Source organism: Myripristis murdjan, chromosome 16 (assembly GCF_902150065.1).
Source record: "Myripristis murdjan chromosome 16, fMyrMur1.1, whole genome shotgun sequence".
Classification (NCBI taxonomy): Eukaryota; Metazoa; Chordata; class Actinopteri; order Holocentriformes; family Holocentridae; genus Myripristis; species Myripristis murdjan.
The window spans coordinates 5,654,285-5,667,534 of record NC_043995.1 but is presented as its reverse complement, the minus strand read 5'-3'; the positions used below and the strand labels follow the sequence as shown (position 1 = coordinate 5,667,534).

Here is a 13,250-nt window from a genome sequence, read left to right as displayed (position 1 = left end):
GTAAAACATGCCATATTTATTTTTATATAACATTTTATTTCAAACAAAACTGTAAGATTCATCCCACTGAAACAGGCTTGGGTGAAGCTCTCCTTGAGAAGGTCCTGACGACAGCCACAACCAGAGCAGATTTGACTTATTTCTCATATCAGCATGTCATATCGGCAGAACTCTTCATTTCAGTCCAATACCAACATTTCATTTCTAAAGCCAATATCAGCTGATACTGATGTCATGCTGATATTATCATGCATGCCCACTGTTGACTGAGTAAGACTACATGGTTAGAATGGTATGTTTCTGCCTAGGGGTTTTGAGTATTCAGATCTTCATGATCATAATCTTCATTAATAAAAGGCGATAAAAGACAACTACTTAAGTGACTGGCCGTCTTCTTTTGCTTGCTGTCTGGCTAGCAGAGGCTGTGCATTCTCTTATCTAACACCTCGGCTGCAGTTTCCTTTTGGCAGCTTGAGGCAGGGGCAGGGCTGGTGGGCTCAGGCGAGTAAACACTATAAACTGAATCTGTGCAGGGTTGGTCCCCCTCTACTCTCTCCTGTGCAGGGCTGACTGTGGCAGGAGAGGTACAGCCAACAGATCACACAGTTTGCTCAAGAGTTTTTCCCCCCCTTTCTTATTCTTCTGATCAGCGTTGTCTGTTTTTGTTTTACTTTTTCATTACCTTGGCTTCTGTAGTGACGCTGTGACTTCTAGTGACTTCTCTGGTTTCTGCCAAATGTGTCTGAGTGAGGGGGGGGAGGGGCCGCAGGGGGCTGCCAACTGGACCACTTTGACTGTCACTAGAGCAGCAGAATTGAGGGATGATACTCAGGCCCTGTTTCCATCTGGCATTAAAATGTGTTTTTGGTGATATGATCACAAGCGGACAGCTCTCAGTCCGTCCGTTCTCACCTGACTTTAGAATGTGTCACCGCGTACGTTTTGACTGCCCACTTATGATCAGATCTTCCTCATCAGAGAAAGTTTTGCTGTCACATACAAGGTAAAACAGACCCGTTACACTGTACAATGAAGTTCTTACTTTGCTAGTCCTTCTTTCAAATAAATAAATTAACATAAAAATGAAAATAAAATTCCTTCAACAAGCAACAGGCATTTAACAAAAGGAGACATCTTTGCTCACTCCAGCCTCATTTTAATGCGCTGCCAATTACTTATGTATTACTAATGTATTTCATGGCTGTAAGTTATAAAGGCTCGACCTGATCACAACGGTTCAAATTCAGATTATTGAATTAATCCCGCGGGTTTGAGAAGGTCAGACTCTCTGCTGCGGTGGATAAAGCAAGCTGAACCTGGTGCTGAGCTCATCCCCAATCTGCTGCTCTAGTGACAGTCTATGGCCCTGTTTCCACCTGACTAATGATACTGGGACAATATGGTTGGGGCTCAATGCCTTCCTTACCTGGAATATTGAGCCTAGTTAAAAATGTCATTACCATTACTAGCTAAATATAATAATAATAATAATAATAATAATAATAATAATAATGATAATAATGATAAAAAAACTGTCAGAGATGAGGGGGGCTGTTGAACACATGACTGGGAAGTGGGTGACTGGCTGGGAATATGCAGAACTACCTATTTGTGTTTTATTCACACATGGCAAAGAAAATGGCAAAACGTTTTTGGCCTTCCAGTGCCTCAGATCATGTTCTTCCTATGTTGAAGGTACAATATGTAATTTTATGGCACTTTAGCACCATCTAGTGGCTATTTCCCTCCATTGCTGTCCCCATCTGATACAGACTCCAGTGTGTGGCATAGTTTTTCCTTTATCTAAAGGCAGTATTTTTACACCACAACACAGATTAGATTTTCGTAACATTTTAGCTGTTTAAAGGAGCTCAAAGAAGGAAAGCAACAAGAAAACAAAGCAAAAAGGTTGTACTGGCTTGGATGTTTTGAAAGCCCCAAAACTTGGCAGCCATCGCAGTAACGGCAGAGTGACTGGTATTGATCAATAGCACTTGTGAAACACTTCACCCTTCATCTGCACATTTGAGCAAATAAATTGTTACATATTGTACTTTTAACTGTTCTTCATTGTATGAAAGCATTGGATAGTTGTGGAAATGACATGTGGCAAGAAGAGGGACAAAATGTGGCTTTCCTTGTGAATTATACAGTGCATTATAAATTTATTGTATCATTGGATTCTGTGTCTTGCTCATGGACACCTAGGCAGGATAGATGCTACTATGGCAGCTTGAATCTGGCTCCTGCTGTTGAAGTGTACTCTCCCTTATTACTGAGGCTCCCTGAAGTGTAAAATCAGTTGTTTTCAGAGGAGGGAATGAAGCCCCACCTCCAGAGACACCTTTATTCAGCAGCCTAGCCCGCTTGGCCCTCCTGATCTAAAGACTGAAATACTGCAGGACCCCACTCTGTGAAACTTGGAACTGACTGTCCTTACCGGCTCATATTGGCATTGGTATTTGGCCTCATATAACTCCAGGGAGGTAGCTGTGTGTTTGCTGTGTGACATCCAACTGTCTGTCAGTGAAACCTGGAAGTCAAGTTGTACTTTGGCACTCATATCAGATACGTCTGGTGTCCAGACACAGAAACACAGAAGACTCACAGTTACATGATGGCCATGCGAAGAAAACTTCATTTGGCAAATTTTAACTCGGAGCACACAATGTGCTTCAAAACTTTGGTAAGTGAAGCTGAGATGCAGTTTTTTAGTCACACTCAGAGAATGTTTTATGCAGTTTCTGAAAGAAAGAAGGAAAGAGAATGGTTAGAGAAGAGTAGGGCAGTAAAAGATCAGACATGCAGAGCATCGACATGAAACTGATATGATGATGAAATGGGGATTTTGACTACATGATTTCCTTTATATTAGGGGATTTTTTTCACTCTGTGGTTTTCCGCTTACCTCTAACATTAAAGCCACAGTAAAGTGAATGATTTAATAACCTCTAGATGGGGGTTATGTTCTCACCCCATTACATTTGTCTTTGTTTGCTTGTTACCAAGATATCTAAAAAAAAGTAGGAACTTTTCCCACTGATTGGACAAAGGGGAGCGTGGCAGTGGGTGTGAATAATTTTTGGTGAATAGCCAATGTATGAAACTGGCATACCTTGACAATTATATAGTTTTGGCAGAGTTATGTGGTCAACTGAGAGTTTTCTGGTTTGTCTTGTGTTGTTTTGCTGCTTTTTAGGACTTAATAAAGACAGCCAAAGTTTAAAAAAACAAAACAAAAACATAACAACAAAAAAACAACAGTATTCCTGTGTGTGGGAATGTCTGTTTTTTGGGTGATTTTCCCTAGGTCCTCCATCTCAGGTTTTCAGTGGGGTAACCCCATGTTTCCTGTCATTAGCTATTGGTCAACTATACTGACATGATGGCTTATGTACCCGTCCTGGGACTACTACTGCTGCTAACTGCAGTGAGCATGTTTATTCAAAGTGCAACATTATCAGTCTGTGTGTGTGTGTGTGTGTGTGTGTGTGTGTGTGTGCGTCTGTCTGAGTCTTAAATCAGCATAAATATTAGATTCACGCAAACCTAGATTTGGGGCTATGTTGGCATGCACACACCATCCTACGCAGTTGAAATAGATGATGACCAGCAGATTATTGGACTGAAACACTGACATAATGTAACACATTAAAAATTTCAGCTGTTCTATGTGGAACAGGCCACCATTTACTATGTTTTTTAAAAATCTGTTTTCCTTTGGGGTAGATTACTGCCTACCCTTCCCTTATCTTACTTTAACTGTCTTTTCATAAGTCCTTGTGGCTATTCTCAGGTTCAATGTGTTGTTCCTGTATTCATATTACTTCATACACCAGCTTCATCCTCCAGCGCTGCAGGATCATCACCGCTGAAGTCCCTGTTTCAATACATTGATGATCACCAGGACCAGTTCATCCAGGTGAGGCTGCTCTCTGGAGCTGTATTCAAAAAGCCATTTAAAGAAAAAAATCCACCCCAAAACTATGGCATCCAGTCACTATGTAGATGACCACTTCATCACAAAATAACTGCTGGAATGCGAAGGTATTTGAGGGTTGAATTTTCCTTGCAGACTGAGCACTAAAGAGATGGTGGAAACCAGCTGAAAGCTTCATTCTGTTGTGTGATGAAGAGAACTCTGACATGTGAAAAGTGATCCCTGCTGCTCTGTTCATGTTTCAGAGGCTGGCTGAATGGGTGGCAGTTCAGAGCGAATCAAGTGATCCAGCCAAATGGATAGAGGTTGAGAAAATGCTGAACATCACTGCACAGAGGATTCGCGAGATGGGAGGCAGCGTGGAGTTAGCAGATGTGGGAACACAACAGGTAATAAAGTGATAATCCGTCACACACACAAACATGAGCTACCGTTAGACTGATGGAGCTGATATTGGCCTTTTATTAAAAATCAGACACCGACCAGGCAATGTTGTCATCTGATATACCTAAGATGAATTAGCTCCTCCTCCTATTAACAGTGCAAGAGAAAGAGCAAAGCAATGGTAAGATTTAGACAGGGACAGAATGACATCACTGCTGCGTTACTCTCAAATGGGTAAAAGACAGTCAAAACAAACATGTTGATTAATCCTTACCTATGTAATACCATGTTCATGGTGTGCATCAGTGTATTGGACTGCATTTAATAGTAGAGATGATGGGAAACAACTCAGAAACACACCATCCTGCTATAAATGCAATATAGTCCTGATAAACAAAATGATATTAAATGGAAACTGGCTTTTATAACCAAAATCAGAGAGGTAATCAATAACTCCAAAGGATATATATCTGTCTCATTTAAAACATACACCACACAAACCTGAGTAAACAGCCAACCCATTTTGCTGTGTTATTCAAAGTTATCCAGTGGAGCAGTGGTTCCCGTTCCCCCGGTGTTGCTGGCTGAGTTTCCAGGGGACCCAAAGAAAGCCACGCTCTGCATCTATGGCCATGTGGACGTTCAGCCGGCCAAGAAAGAAGATGGGTGGGCCACCAATCCCTACAACCTGACTGAGATCAGTGGTGGGTGCCCCATGCTGCATGATTGAAGCATTTGCTTTGTCATAAATGGGTTTATGTTGTTGTTGCCAGTATATTAAGTTGATATTGGCCTTTTATTAAATTTAGGTGTTTAAATAGCTGTGGTGGGTCAATCTGCATTAATGAACTGCTAGCACTAAAAGAATTTAAGTTGTCTCAGTTTCAATAGAGTTTTAATATCCTATCGTGACCTGTATACTGTATATATAAATATCTACATAAAGTCCACAGGTGTGGTTTGGCAGATGAACGTTATTACTACTATTGGAAGAACTTGGAACAAATAGTTTGGCCTTTATCTGAATTAATCACATGCGTGAATGAGTAAACTTTGACAGCCATAACCTCATATTACCTTCTGGACCTACTTCAATCCAATGTCAAGGCTTCTCACTCCCTGAGACTGCTCTCTTAGCTGTCACAGACACTGTACACATTGAGCTCCATTCCTCTCCTTCATTCTTATTTTCCTTCATTTGGCTGCCACTTTTGGCACAGTTGACCACCAAATGCTACTCTCCATCCTCTTTGAGCTTGGCATTACAGCATCTGCACATTCCTGGATTACATCCTACTTAGCTAATCCATCATCCTTGGTCTTTGGAAAGGATGTCTGTTCAGACCATGCAGTCTTACCACTGGTGTCCCTCAGGGCTCTGTCCTGGGGCCCTTGCTGTTCTCCCCCCACAGAAAAACAAATTGATGTATCTCATCAGAGCATCACCACATGCCGTAAATACATAAGTGCTTGGATGCCTGTGCATCATCTCAAGCACAGTCTTGACAAGACAGAGCTACTTTTTATCCCACGACAAGCCTTTGCACAGACCTCTTCATCACCATTGAGAACACCACTATGCTTTTGTCTCTGCCTGCTGAGAACCTAGGGATGATCTTGAACAACCAGCTGCCCTGCTCTGGCAACACTGCCACGACAACCCACTCCTGTATGTTTTCCTTCAGTGACAGTTGCAGAATATGCCCACTTCTTATGAGGGAAGTGACACAACTGCTGGTTCAGTTGCTTATCATCTCCCACCAAGATTACTGCAGCAGTTTTCTCTTTGGAGTATAGCACCCATTTTGTGTTGAACCAACTCCTTTCTTCAACTCATTTCACTGGCTTTCCATCTCTGTTCACATCTAACATACTAGTGCTCACTTACAGGGCAGTACATCAAACTGCCCGTGTCCATATCTGCAATCTCTGATCAGATTCCAAACCCCAGTTCGTTCACTTTGGTCTTCCTCCCTTGTAGGTCACCTAGTCCCTCCATCACTGGACTCAGAACTCATTCATCCTAGTCACAACTCCTTTCATTTCTTGAACCACAAAGGTGCTACTAACTTGCCTCTTCTGTCAGAGCAGCTGAAATGTTAACTATCTTTTGCTGAAGAAAATTACAGAAGACTACCACTTATGCTTATTCCTGTGGAACTTAGCTGATGAAGACATGGTTATGGGGTTTGTTTGACTGCTATTGACAAAAGGCACCTACCTTAAGTTGCTTTAATCGGAAGCATCTACTAAATGTCATTTTGTAATGTATTATAAGGTATATGTTCTTTTTGCATTGAAAGGGGGAAAACGAAAGATATTCAGTTTCAGCACAAAATATTAGATATCAGATGTCAACGTTCAAAAAGCCCATGTTGTTTATACCCTTGTCTTCAATAATGTGCCATTTTATGATGATCATGTCAAGACAGCTTTAATCTTCACATCTTCTAGGCAATCTGTATGGGCGAGGCGCCACTGATAATAAAGGACCAGTACTGGCCTGGCTTCATGCTGTTGAAGTGTATCAAGCCATAGAGCAGGTTATTATATGTTCTCTTACTACTGGAACATTTCTGAGCATCACACAATAGTTGAGACATGCACATACATAATTTATGCCTCATAGAATACAATGAAAGCAAATATACATAAAAGTGCAATAAGCATATGTTCTTGTCCAGGAAATACCACTGAATCTGAAATTCATCATTGAAGGAACGGAGGAATCGGGTTCATTTGGTTTGCGAGAGCTGATCATGGAGAGAAATGACAGCTTTTTTGCAGATGTGGACTACATTGTCATCTCTGATAGTGTTTGGGCATCTAGGAATCCAGCTCTGACCTACGGAGCCAGGGGGAGCAGCTATTTCTTTGTTGAGGTAAACTTAGGAGCTCACTTGGTTGGGCACTTGAATAAATAAAAAAATATATGAGGTGTGAAACCATGTAGTGATTAATTCAATACTATATGTTTTTATACATCACATTAATTATCAAGTACATCAATCAAATCTTGAGACATTAACTGCTATTAAACCTGTCTTGTGTGTTTCAAGGTTGATGGCCCTGTGGATGACTTTCATTCTGGGGTGTATGGGGGTTCAATCCATGAGCCTATGACTGATTTGATAGCCTTGCTGGGTGAGAAGAGTGGATAGTTTGTTGATCAGTGTCATGTTTGTGTGTGTGTGTGTGTGTGGGTGGGTTGGCACTGTGCAATGAAAGCAATGATGGCAGACTAATTTTCCTCTTTCTTCTCTTTAACTTTCAGTCAACACTGTATGTGTATGCTTTTCTTTTTGATGAATATTTGTACCTGGAGCATCTTTTGTAGTTTAATTCTGTGTGCGTAAGTGACAGTTGTGATGGTTTGTAGTGTGATGTGGAGTACAGAGGGATTTCTTGTGTGTGTGTGTGTGTGTGTGTTGGGTGGGGTACTGTATAGTATTAATTATTTTAGTACTCTGTTTTTTAGACCCTTGGAGGTTGGTTTATATTTTTTAATCTCTGTGTTATTTTTTGACAGTGATTAAATAAATGCTTTTTTTTTTTTTTTTTTTTTTAATCAAAACTCAATTTGTTAATCACAGAGAACCACAAGTCTTCAAAGCAGACAAATGCAAAAGTGAGTAACTTTGTGGAAATTGTCCTAAACAACTTCTCTGTATGACAACAGCAAGTCTGGTGGACCACACAGGTAAGATTCTCATTCCGGGCGTCACTGACGACGTGGTTCCCCTCACTGACAGTGAAAGGAAGACTTACCAAAACATCAGCTTTGACCTGGAGGATATGAAAAAGGTGGTGGGCGTGAAGCACTTTCTGCAAGACACGAAGGTTAGTGAAGAGCTTCAGCTTTCTGATGTGTGTAATTTGTTGTTTTGTGTTTCAAGCAGTGCAAAAAACATAGAATGCTCTCACCATCCAGGAAGAAGTCTTAATGGCTCGATGGCGTCATCCATCCCTGTCCATCCACGGTATTCAGGGAGCATTCTCGGAGCCAGGCATTAAAACTGTCATCCCTGGACGGGTCATTGGGAAGTTCTCAATACGCCACGTGCCCAGCATGAACCCACCTGATGTTGAGAGAAAGGTACCGAATGATAGGCCCATCAACTCTAACTTTATATCTCAAACCATGCCTTATATTGGCTGCTGGTTGCAGCTAAAAATAGTCACAGCTGGTAACTATGCTGTAGCAACTGTATCTCCTCAGTAGCCAAAATATTTCTATACTTTTTGTGTATAACATCTGTTGGTCCCTCCATTAAGAGTTTAATAAACTGATCAGCCAGGGAATATTAAAGTTTCATTTTATAGAATAAAAAGGCCAGAAATGGTGTTTTGCTTACTGTAATTGTACTTTACTGCAGTTCTTCCTTCTGTAACACAAGCCTCTGTCACCAGGTACAGGAGCATCTGAAGCAGGTCTTCAATGGACTGAGAAGCCCCAACAGGATGAAAGTGACCAGTGCTATTGGAGCTAAACCGTGGGTGGGCAAACTCTGTGACAATCAGTATGTTGCTGGAGGGAAAGCCATTAAAAATGGTGAGTCAACTTTTGATGTGCTGTCGTTTTAGTTTTCGTGCAGTAATGGATTCCTTTCAATGTTAAAAGCACATAACATTTGATTTTTGGTCATGCTTAAAGATGCAGTGATTAGCAAAAGCGGAGTGAACTACAGAGTGGCCTCCAGTCGCTGATTATCACAGGTTTGAATGAACTACAGACTGATAGCATTTACTATGATGTGATTTTGAATATAAGTCACAAACATTTCTATGAGCTTATAAAGGAGGGTAAACTCTATTCCTACAAGTAAAACGGTGGACAAATTTTCCTTCTGTGATACTTTTTACTAGATCTCTGATTATACTCCTGGAGAATGCAGTGTGGTTTGTGCAGACACTCTCTTGTCTTTTCATTTAAGTCTTGTGTCTTCTTTCCTGGTGTTCCATGTGGCAGTCTTTGGAATGGAACCTGAGCTGATCCGCGAGGGATCAACCGTCCCAATCCTCCAAGACTTCCAAGAAGTGACCGGCAAAAGCGTGATGATGCTACCGATCGGAGGCCATGATGATGGAGAACACTCCAAGAATGAGAAAATCAGCAGGTTAGAAACATTAACACTGGGCTGAGATACAGCTCTTGCATATTGAAGAGTAAATCCTCAGGAAAATACTTTGAAATCACTTTATGTTTGACTTTATTGTTTACTCTATTGTCTCTGCACTGCAGGTACAACTTCATTGAAGGGACGAAGCTGTTTGCGGCTTACATTTACGAGCTGTCACAAGTTTAATACATTCACACACGATGAAACCTCATTTTGTCATGTTGCACATGATCTTGTAACTTGACCTCTGGGTAATCAAACCACACTATCATTTGCATGTTTGTTGTAAATTCACTTGTCTACTTGCACTTCATCATGATTTTCTTTTCTTCTTTATTTGAAAAAAAAAAATCACAGTAGAAAAAAATTAATTTAATCGACTTGTCTGATTGCTTTCAACATGTACTTGAACAAGTGCTAAACTTTACTGATAGGAAAGACGAGAGGGAGGAGTGATGCCTTGAATCACAAGTAAAAAGAAAATAAAATCAAAACATTGAATAAAGTGAGGAAATGGTCACTGTAAACGCATTGATTGAGTGCTGTGGACACATCTGAAGTCCTTGTATGAATATTATAGTGATTTTTCATTAGAGCAATGACGAAAGGCAGACAGAGAGAGAGGAAAATGTCCACCAAAGCCGGCCGTCCCTCTCTTAGTTAAAAGACATCTAATGGGGGGGAAAAATGACTGATGAATCCTAATGAAAAATGGGAAATGAGGGGGGTGGTGGGCTCTGTTTCCAACCGTCCATGTCATATCATTTTGACTGTGATGAATTAAAGAAAATTATTGCAAAAGTAAACTGTGTACTCATTGCAGGAGGTATCATTTATCACCTCCTGACCTGTCAGGCTACTTAATCAATTAAAGCCGATGCATTAATCCATCTTCAGTCTGTGGAAAACCCAACATTGGTTGTCAAATGGAAGTGGTGATCCATCACGGGCTGACCATTTAAGGGAAAATTATACACAAGTATCTGTATGTCTTCCATGCAGGCCACAACGCCGCTCTTACAAAAACACAGATTGGCAGACATTTTTTGGCCCGTGCATCACTTTTTTGTTTGTTTTCCTAGGAACATGAACATTTCAGAAAATAGTTTTAAAATATAATGTCTGAGAATGTGTGACGTTGTGGTAAATAAAACACAGCAACACAAACAAAAACATCAATTACCTTCTCATAAAATATTTTTCAGTGTCCTTGAGTACACTGACCTCATGTTGCATAAATCAGTTTGATGTTCTTGGTGTATACAGTTCATTTCATGCCATTTATGTCAGCCTTCAAGGTTGGGTAATTGTATTCCTCCATCAGTTAAGTCAGTTGAGGTCAGGTGGATTTAGCAGCACTGCATCCCAGCTAAAGGGTATTTTCCAGACCTCAGTATGATAAAGAAATATTTATTTCACAGCCTTGTCATTGGAGGAGTGTATTCATTTATTTCCTTGCAGAATATAGAGACCAGCATTTTTTTTCCCTTTAAGCTTATATCTATCAGTGTGATACTTGAGTCCAGAAAGCTTCTTGGCAGTCTTGAAAGAGTGTCAGTTGGAACAGTTTGAGCGTGTGAGCACTTGGTTGCTTTTAACTCTCAAAAAAGTGCTGCTCAAATGGAGTATCCTGAATACAGGAGCACCCCAAAGCTGTGTGCTTTCACCTGTCTTGCCCTCTCTATACAGCAATCAAATGCAAATATATGAATTCAACCTGCCAATTGCGTAAATATGCTGAGGACACGGTGTTAGTCGGTCTTATGCAGACTGCGGACTCAGTTAATCAGTAGACAGTGCCCTTTTTTTATCAGCGAAAATAAGATTAAGGAGCTGGTTATTATGAGTCACCACAGTATCTGCCATTATTTTCCACCTGTTCTGTTCATCGTACAGGAGAGGAGTTTAAATAGTAAACACAGCCTTTTTTGACACAACCAAGAATGTTTTTTGTTATGTGCTGTTACAAATGGTGCTTGGGTGTTTCAGCCCTGGCTGACAATAAAGTATAAATAATTTTTGTCAACATTTACAAGAAAGGCTGTCATATCAAATGCAAAAACTCATGCAATACAGCAAATTTCCACCTTTGTGGACAATAAAGACTATTATCTATTCTATCTAAACTGTTATTACGGATTTTCCCATGGAACATGAATGCAGCGTCAGCTGATGAATTAAAAAAACAGAAAAGCTGCAGGCAGCCAACCGGCCGCCCTCTGGTGACGCATGGCCCACACTACGGTACGCCATTTGTGACTAGGAGCAAAAAGCGCGGACGGTGGATAAATCCATAAATTAAGAGGTGAGCTCTCTGCATGCTAGTTATTTTAAAACTTCATGTACGGTGTCATGTTTATAGGCGCGTTAGCCGTTCCTCGATGTTTTTGCAGTCACTACTATTACTGTATTAAGTAGTAATCCAAAGGTCGATGTTAGCCTCCTTTTTGGGCCTCTGTGCTGCCGTCGTTTTCGAAGCCTAAGACTGCACAAATCCCGCCTCTGCCAACATGCGATTGGATGAAAGAGTTAAAATCGCATTTTCATTGGCCGCGCTGTACGTAACTCACTATACTTGATAACTATGTTGCTTGCTAGCTTGTTAGCCACATTAGCCAGCAGCAGAAAGCGATCTAACTTAAGCTAACTTGATGCCTATTGCAACATGAGCGATTAATTACAGTGAGACGACATTTGTCGATGTCCACCAGCAGTGGGAGACGTAGTTTGGGAGTGGTTGCCGTGAAGTTGGGAGATATGCTGTGTTGAAATAGCCAGGCTTTACTTTGGAAAGCCTGCGAAGCTGCTGGCTTTCCCCCCACCGTTAGCCAGCCAGGAAGCTAACTGGTGTGTGAGGCTCGGCTCAGTTGGCGGCAGAGCTGTGCCGCTGCCTGCAACACTTGTTGTGTATCGGTGGCACACACTGCATGACCCTGGCTGTCCAGCTCTGGATGGAGCTCCGCGATGGAAGTCCTGTTTCATCACAGCTTATCTCTGCCCCCGTGTGTCGTACGTCCTCTAATCAGCGGAGAGACCGTCATGCCGAAATCACTAACAAATGACCACTGTATATTTCCCAATGCATAACAGTGAAAAACTGCTCATCATAATAATGCACCATAACACACAGGAGCGCTTGAGCTCGTCAGGAACCAGTCTTCATTCCGTCGTATATGTACCGCTCCTCCAACACCGTTCAGTCTAATCCCCTTCCCCTCCTGTCCCAACTCCACTGAAATGCCCAGTGGACTGCACTGGTGACCAGCCTTAACACATTTTCTAAGTTGAGGTAACTCACAGAAACAGTGTGACCCGCACAATTAATGAGTAATAACCACTGCCGGATATATTTGAACATAGTGATCATTAATTACAGTGTCATCGCAAGTCCTTCTCTGCCGAGTTTGATTGGTTTGTGGTAAGAGCACATCAGTTTGCCAGGCTTTAAACGGGACTTTGCTTAAATTAATCAGAATCAGAAATACTTTATCGATCCCCGGGGGAAAATCGGGTCAGTAGCTCCTGCTCAAATTCTCAAATTAAATTATAAGAAATAGAAAAGCAAATATGAAATATAAAAATATGTACTCTGGAAATTTGTAATAAAAAAATAAATTAAATAACGTGTGCATTATGTCTAAAGAAGAGATTTAATTTTACAAAATGTAACATCAAACATTTCCCTATCAGAGTAACTTATATCAACACAAAAAGTGAGATGGCGATTAAAAGAGAACCAGATGAGCCACTGAAGACCTTTGAAGCTTAAAAAAAAAAAAAAAAAACGAGATGTGGAATGTGCAGAA

The 13,250-nt window shown here is 41.0% G+C and overlaps 2 protein-coding genes across 3 annotated transcripts in view; both read left to right on the top strand.

The window, feature by feature from the left end:
• Positions 1 to 3,385: 3,385 nt before the first annotated feature.
• On the top strand, positions 3,386 to 9,732 carry LOC115373861 (beta-Ala-His dipeptidase). Its single transcript, XM_030072462.1, has 12 exons — positions 3,386 to 3,400; positions 3,878 to 3,922; positions 4,186 to 4,329; positions 4,866 to 5,028; positions 6,779 to 6,867; positions 7,009 to 7,206; positions 7,384 to 7,468; positions 8,004 to 8,164; positions 8,256 to 8,420; positions 8,735 to 8,876; positions 9,294 to 9,441; positions 9,567 to 9,732. The coding sequence occupies exons 1-12, from the start codon at positions 3,386 to 3,388 to the stop codon at positions 9,628 to 9,630; spliced, it is 1,419 nt and encodes a 472-aa protein (XP_029928322.1). The 3' UTR covers positions 9,631 to 9,732.
• A 1,939-nt stretch (positions 9,733 to 11,671) lies between these two features.
• znf407 (zinc finger protein 407) overlaps positions 11,672 to 13,250 on the top strand; it is a 170,975-nt gene continuing 169,396 nt past the window's right edge. Inside the window, exon 1 of one of the 2 annotated variants that reach the window (XM_030072076.1) lies at positions 11,672 to 11,749. The gene's annotated coding sequence lies outside the window, so the exon portion shown is untranslated. The other variant, XM_030072078.1, reaches the window with a different exon arrangement.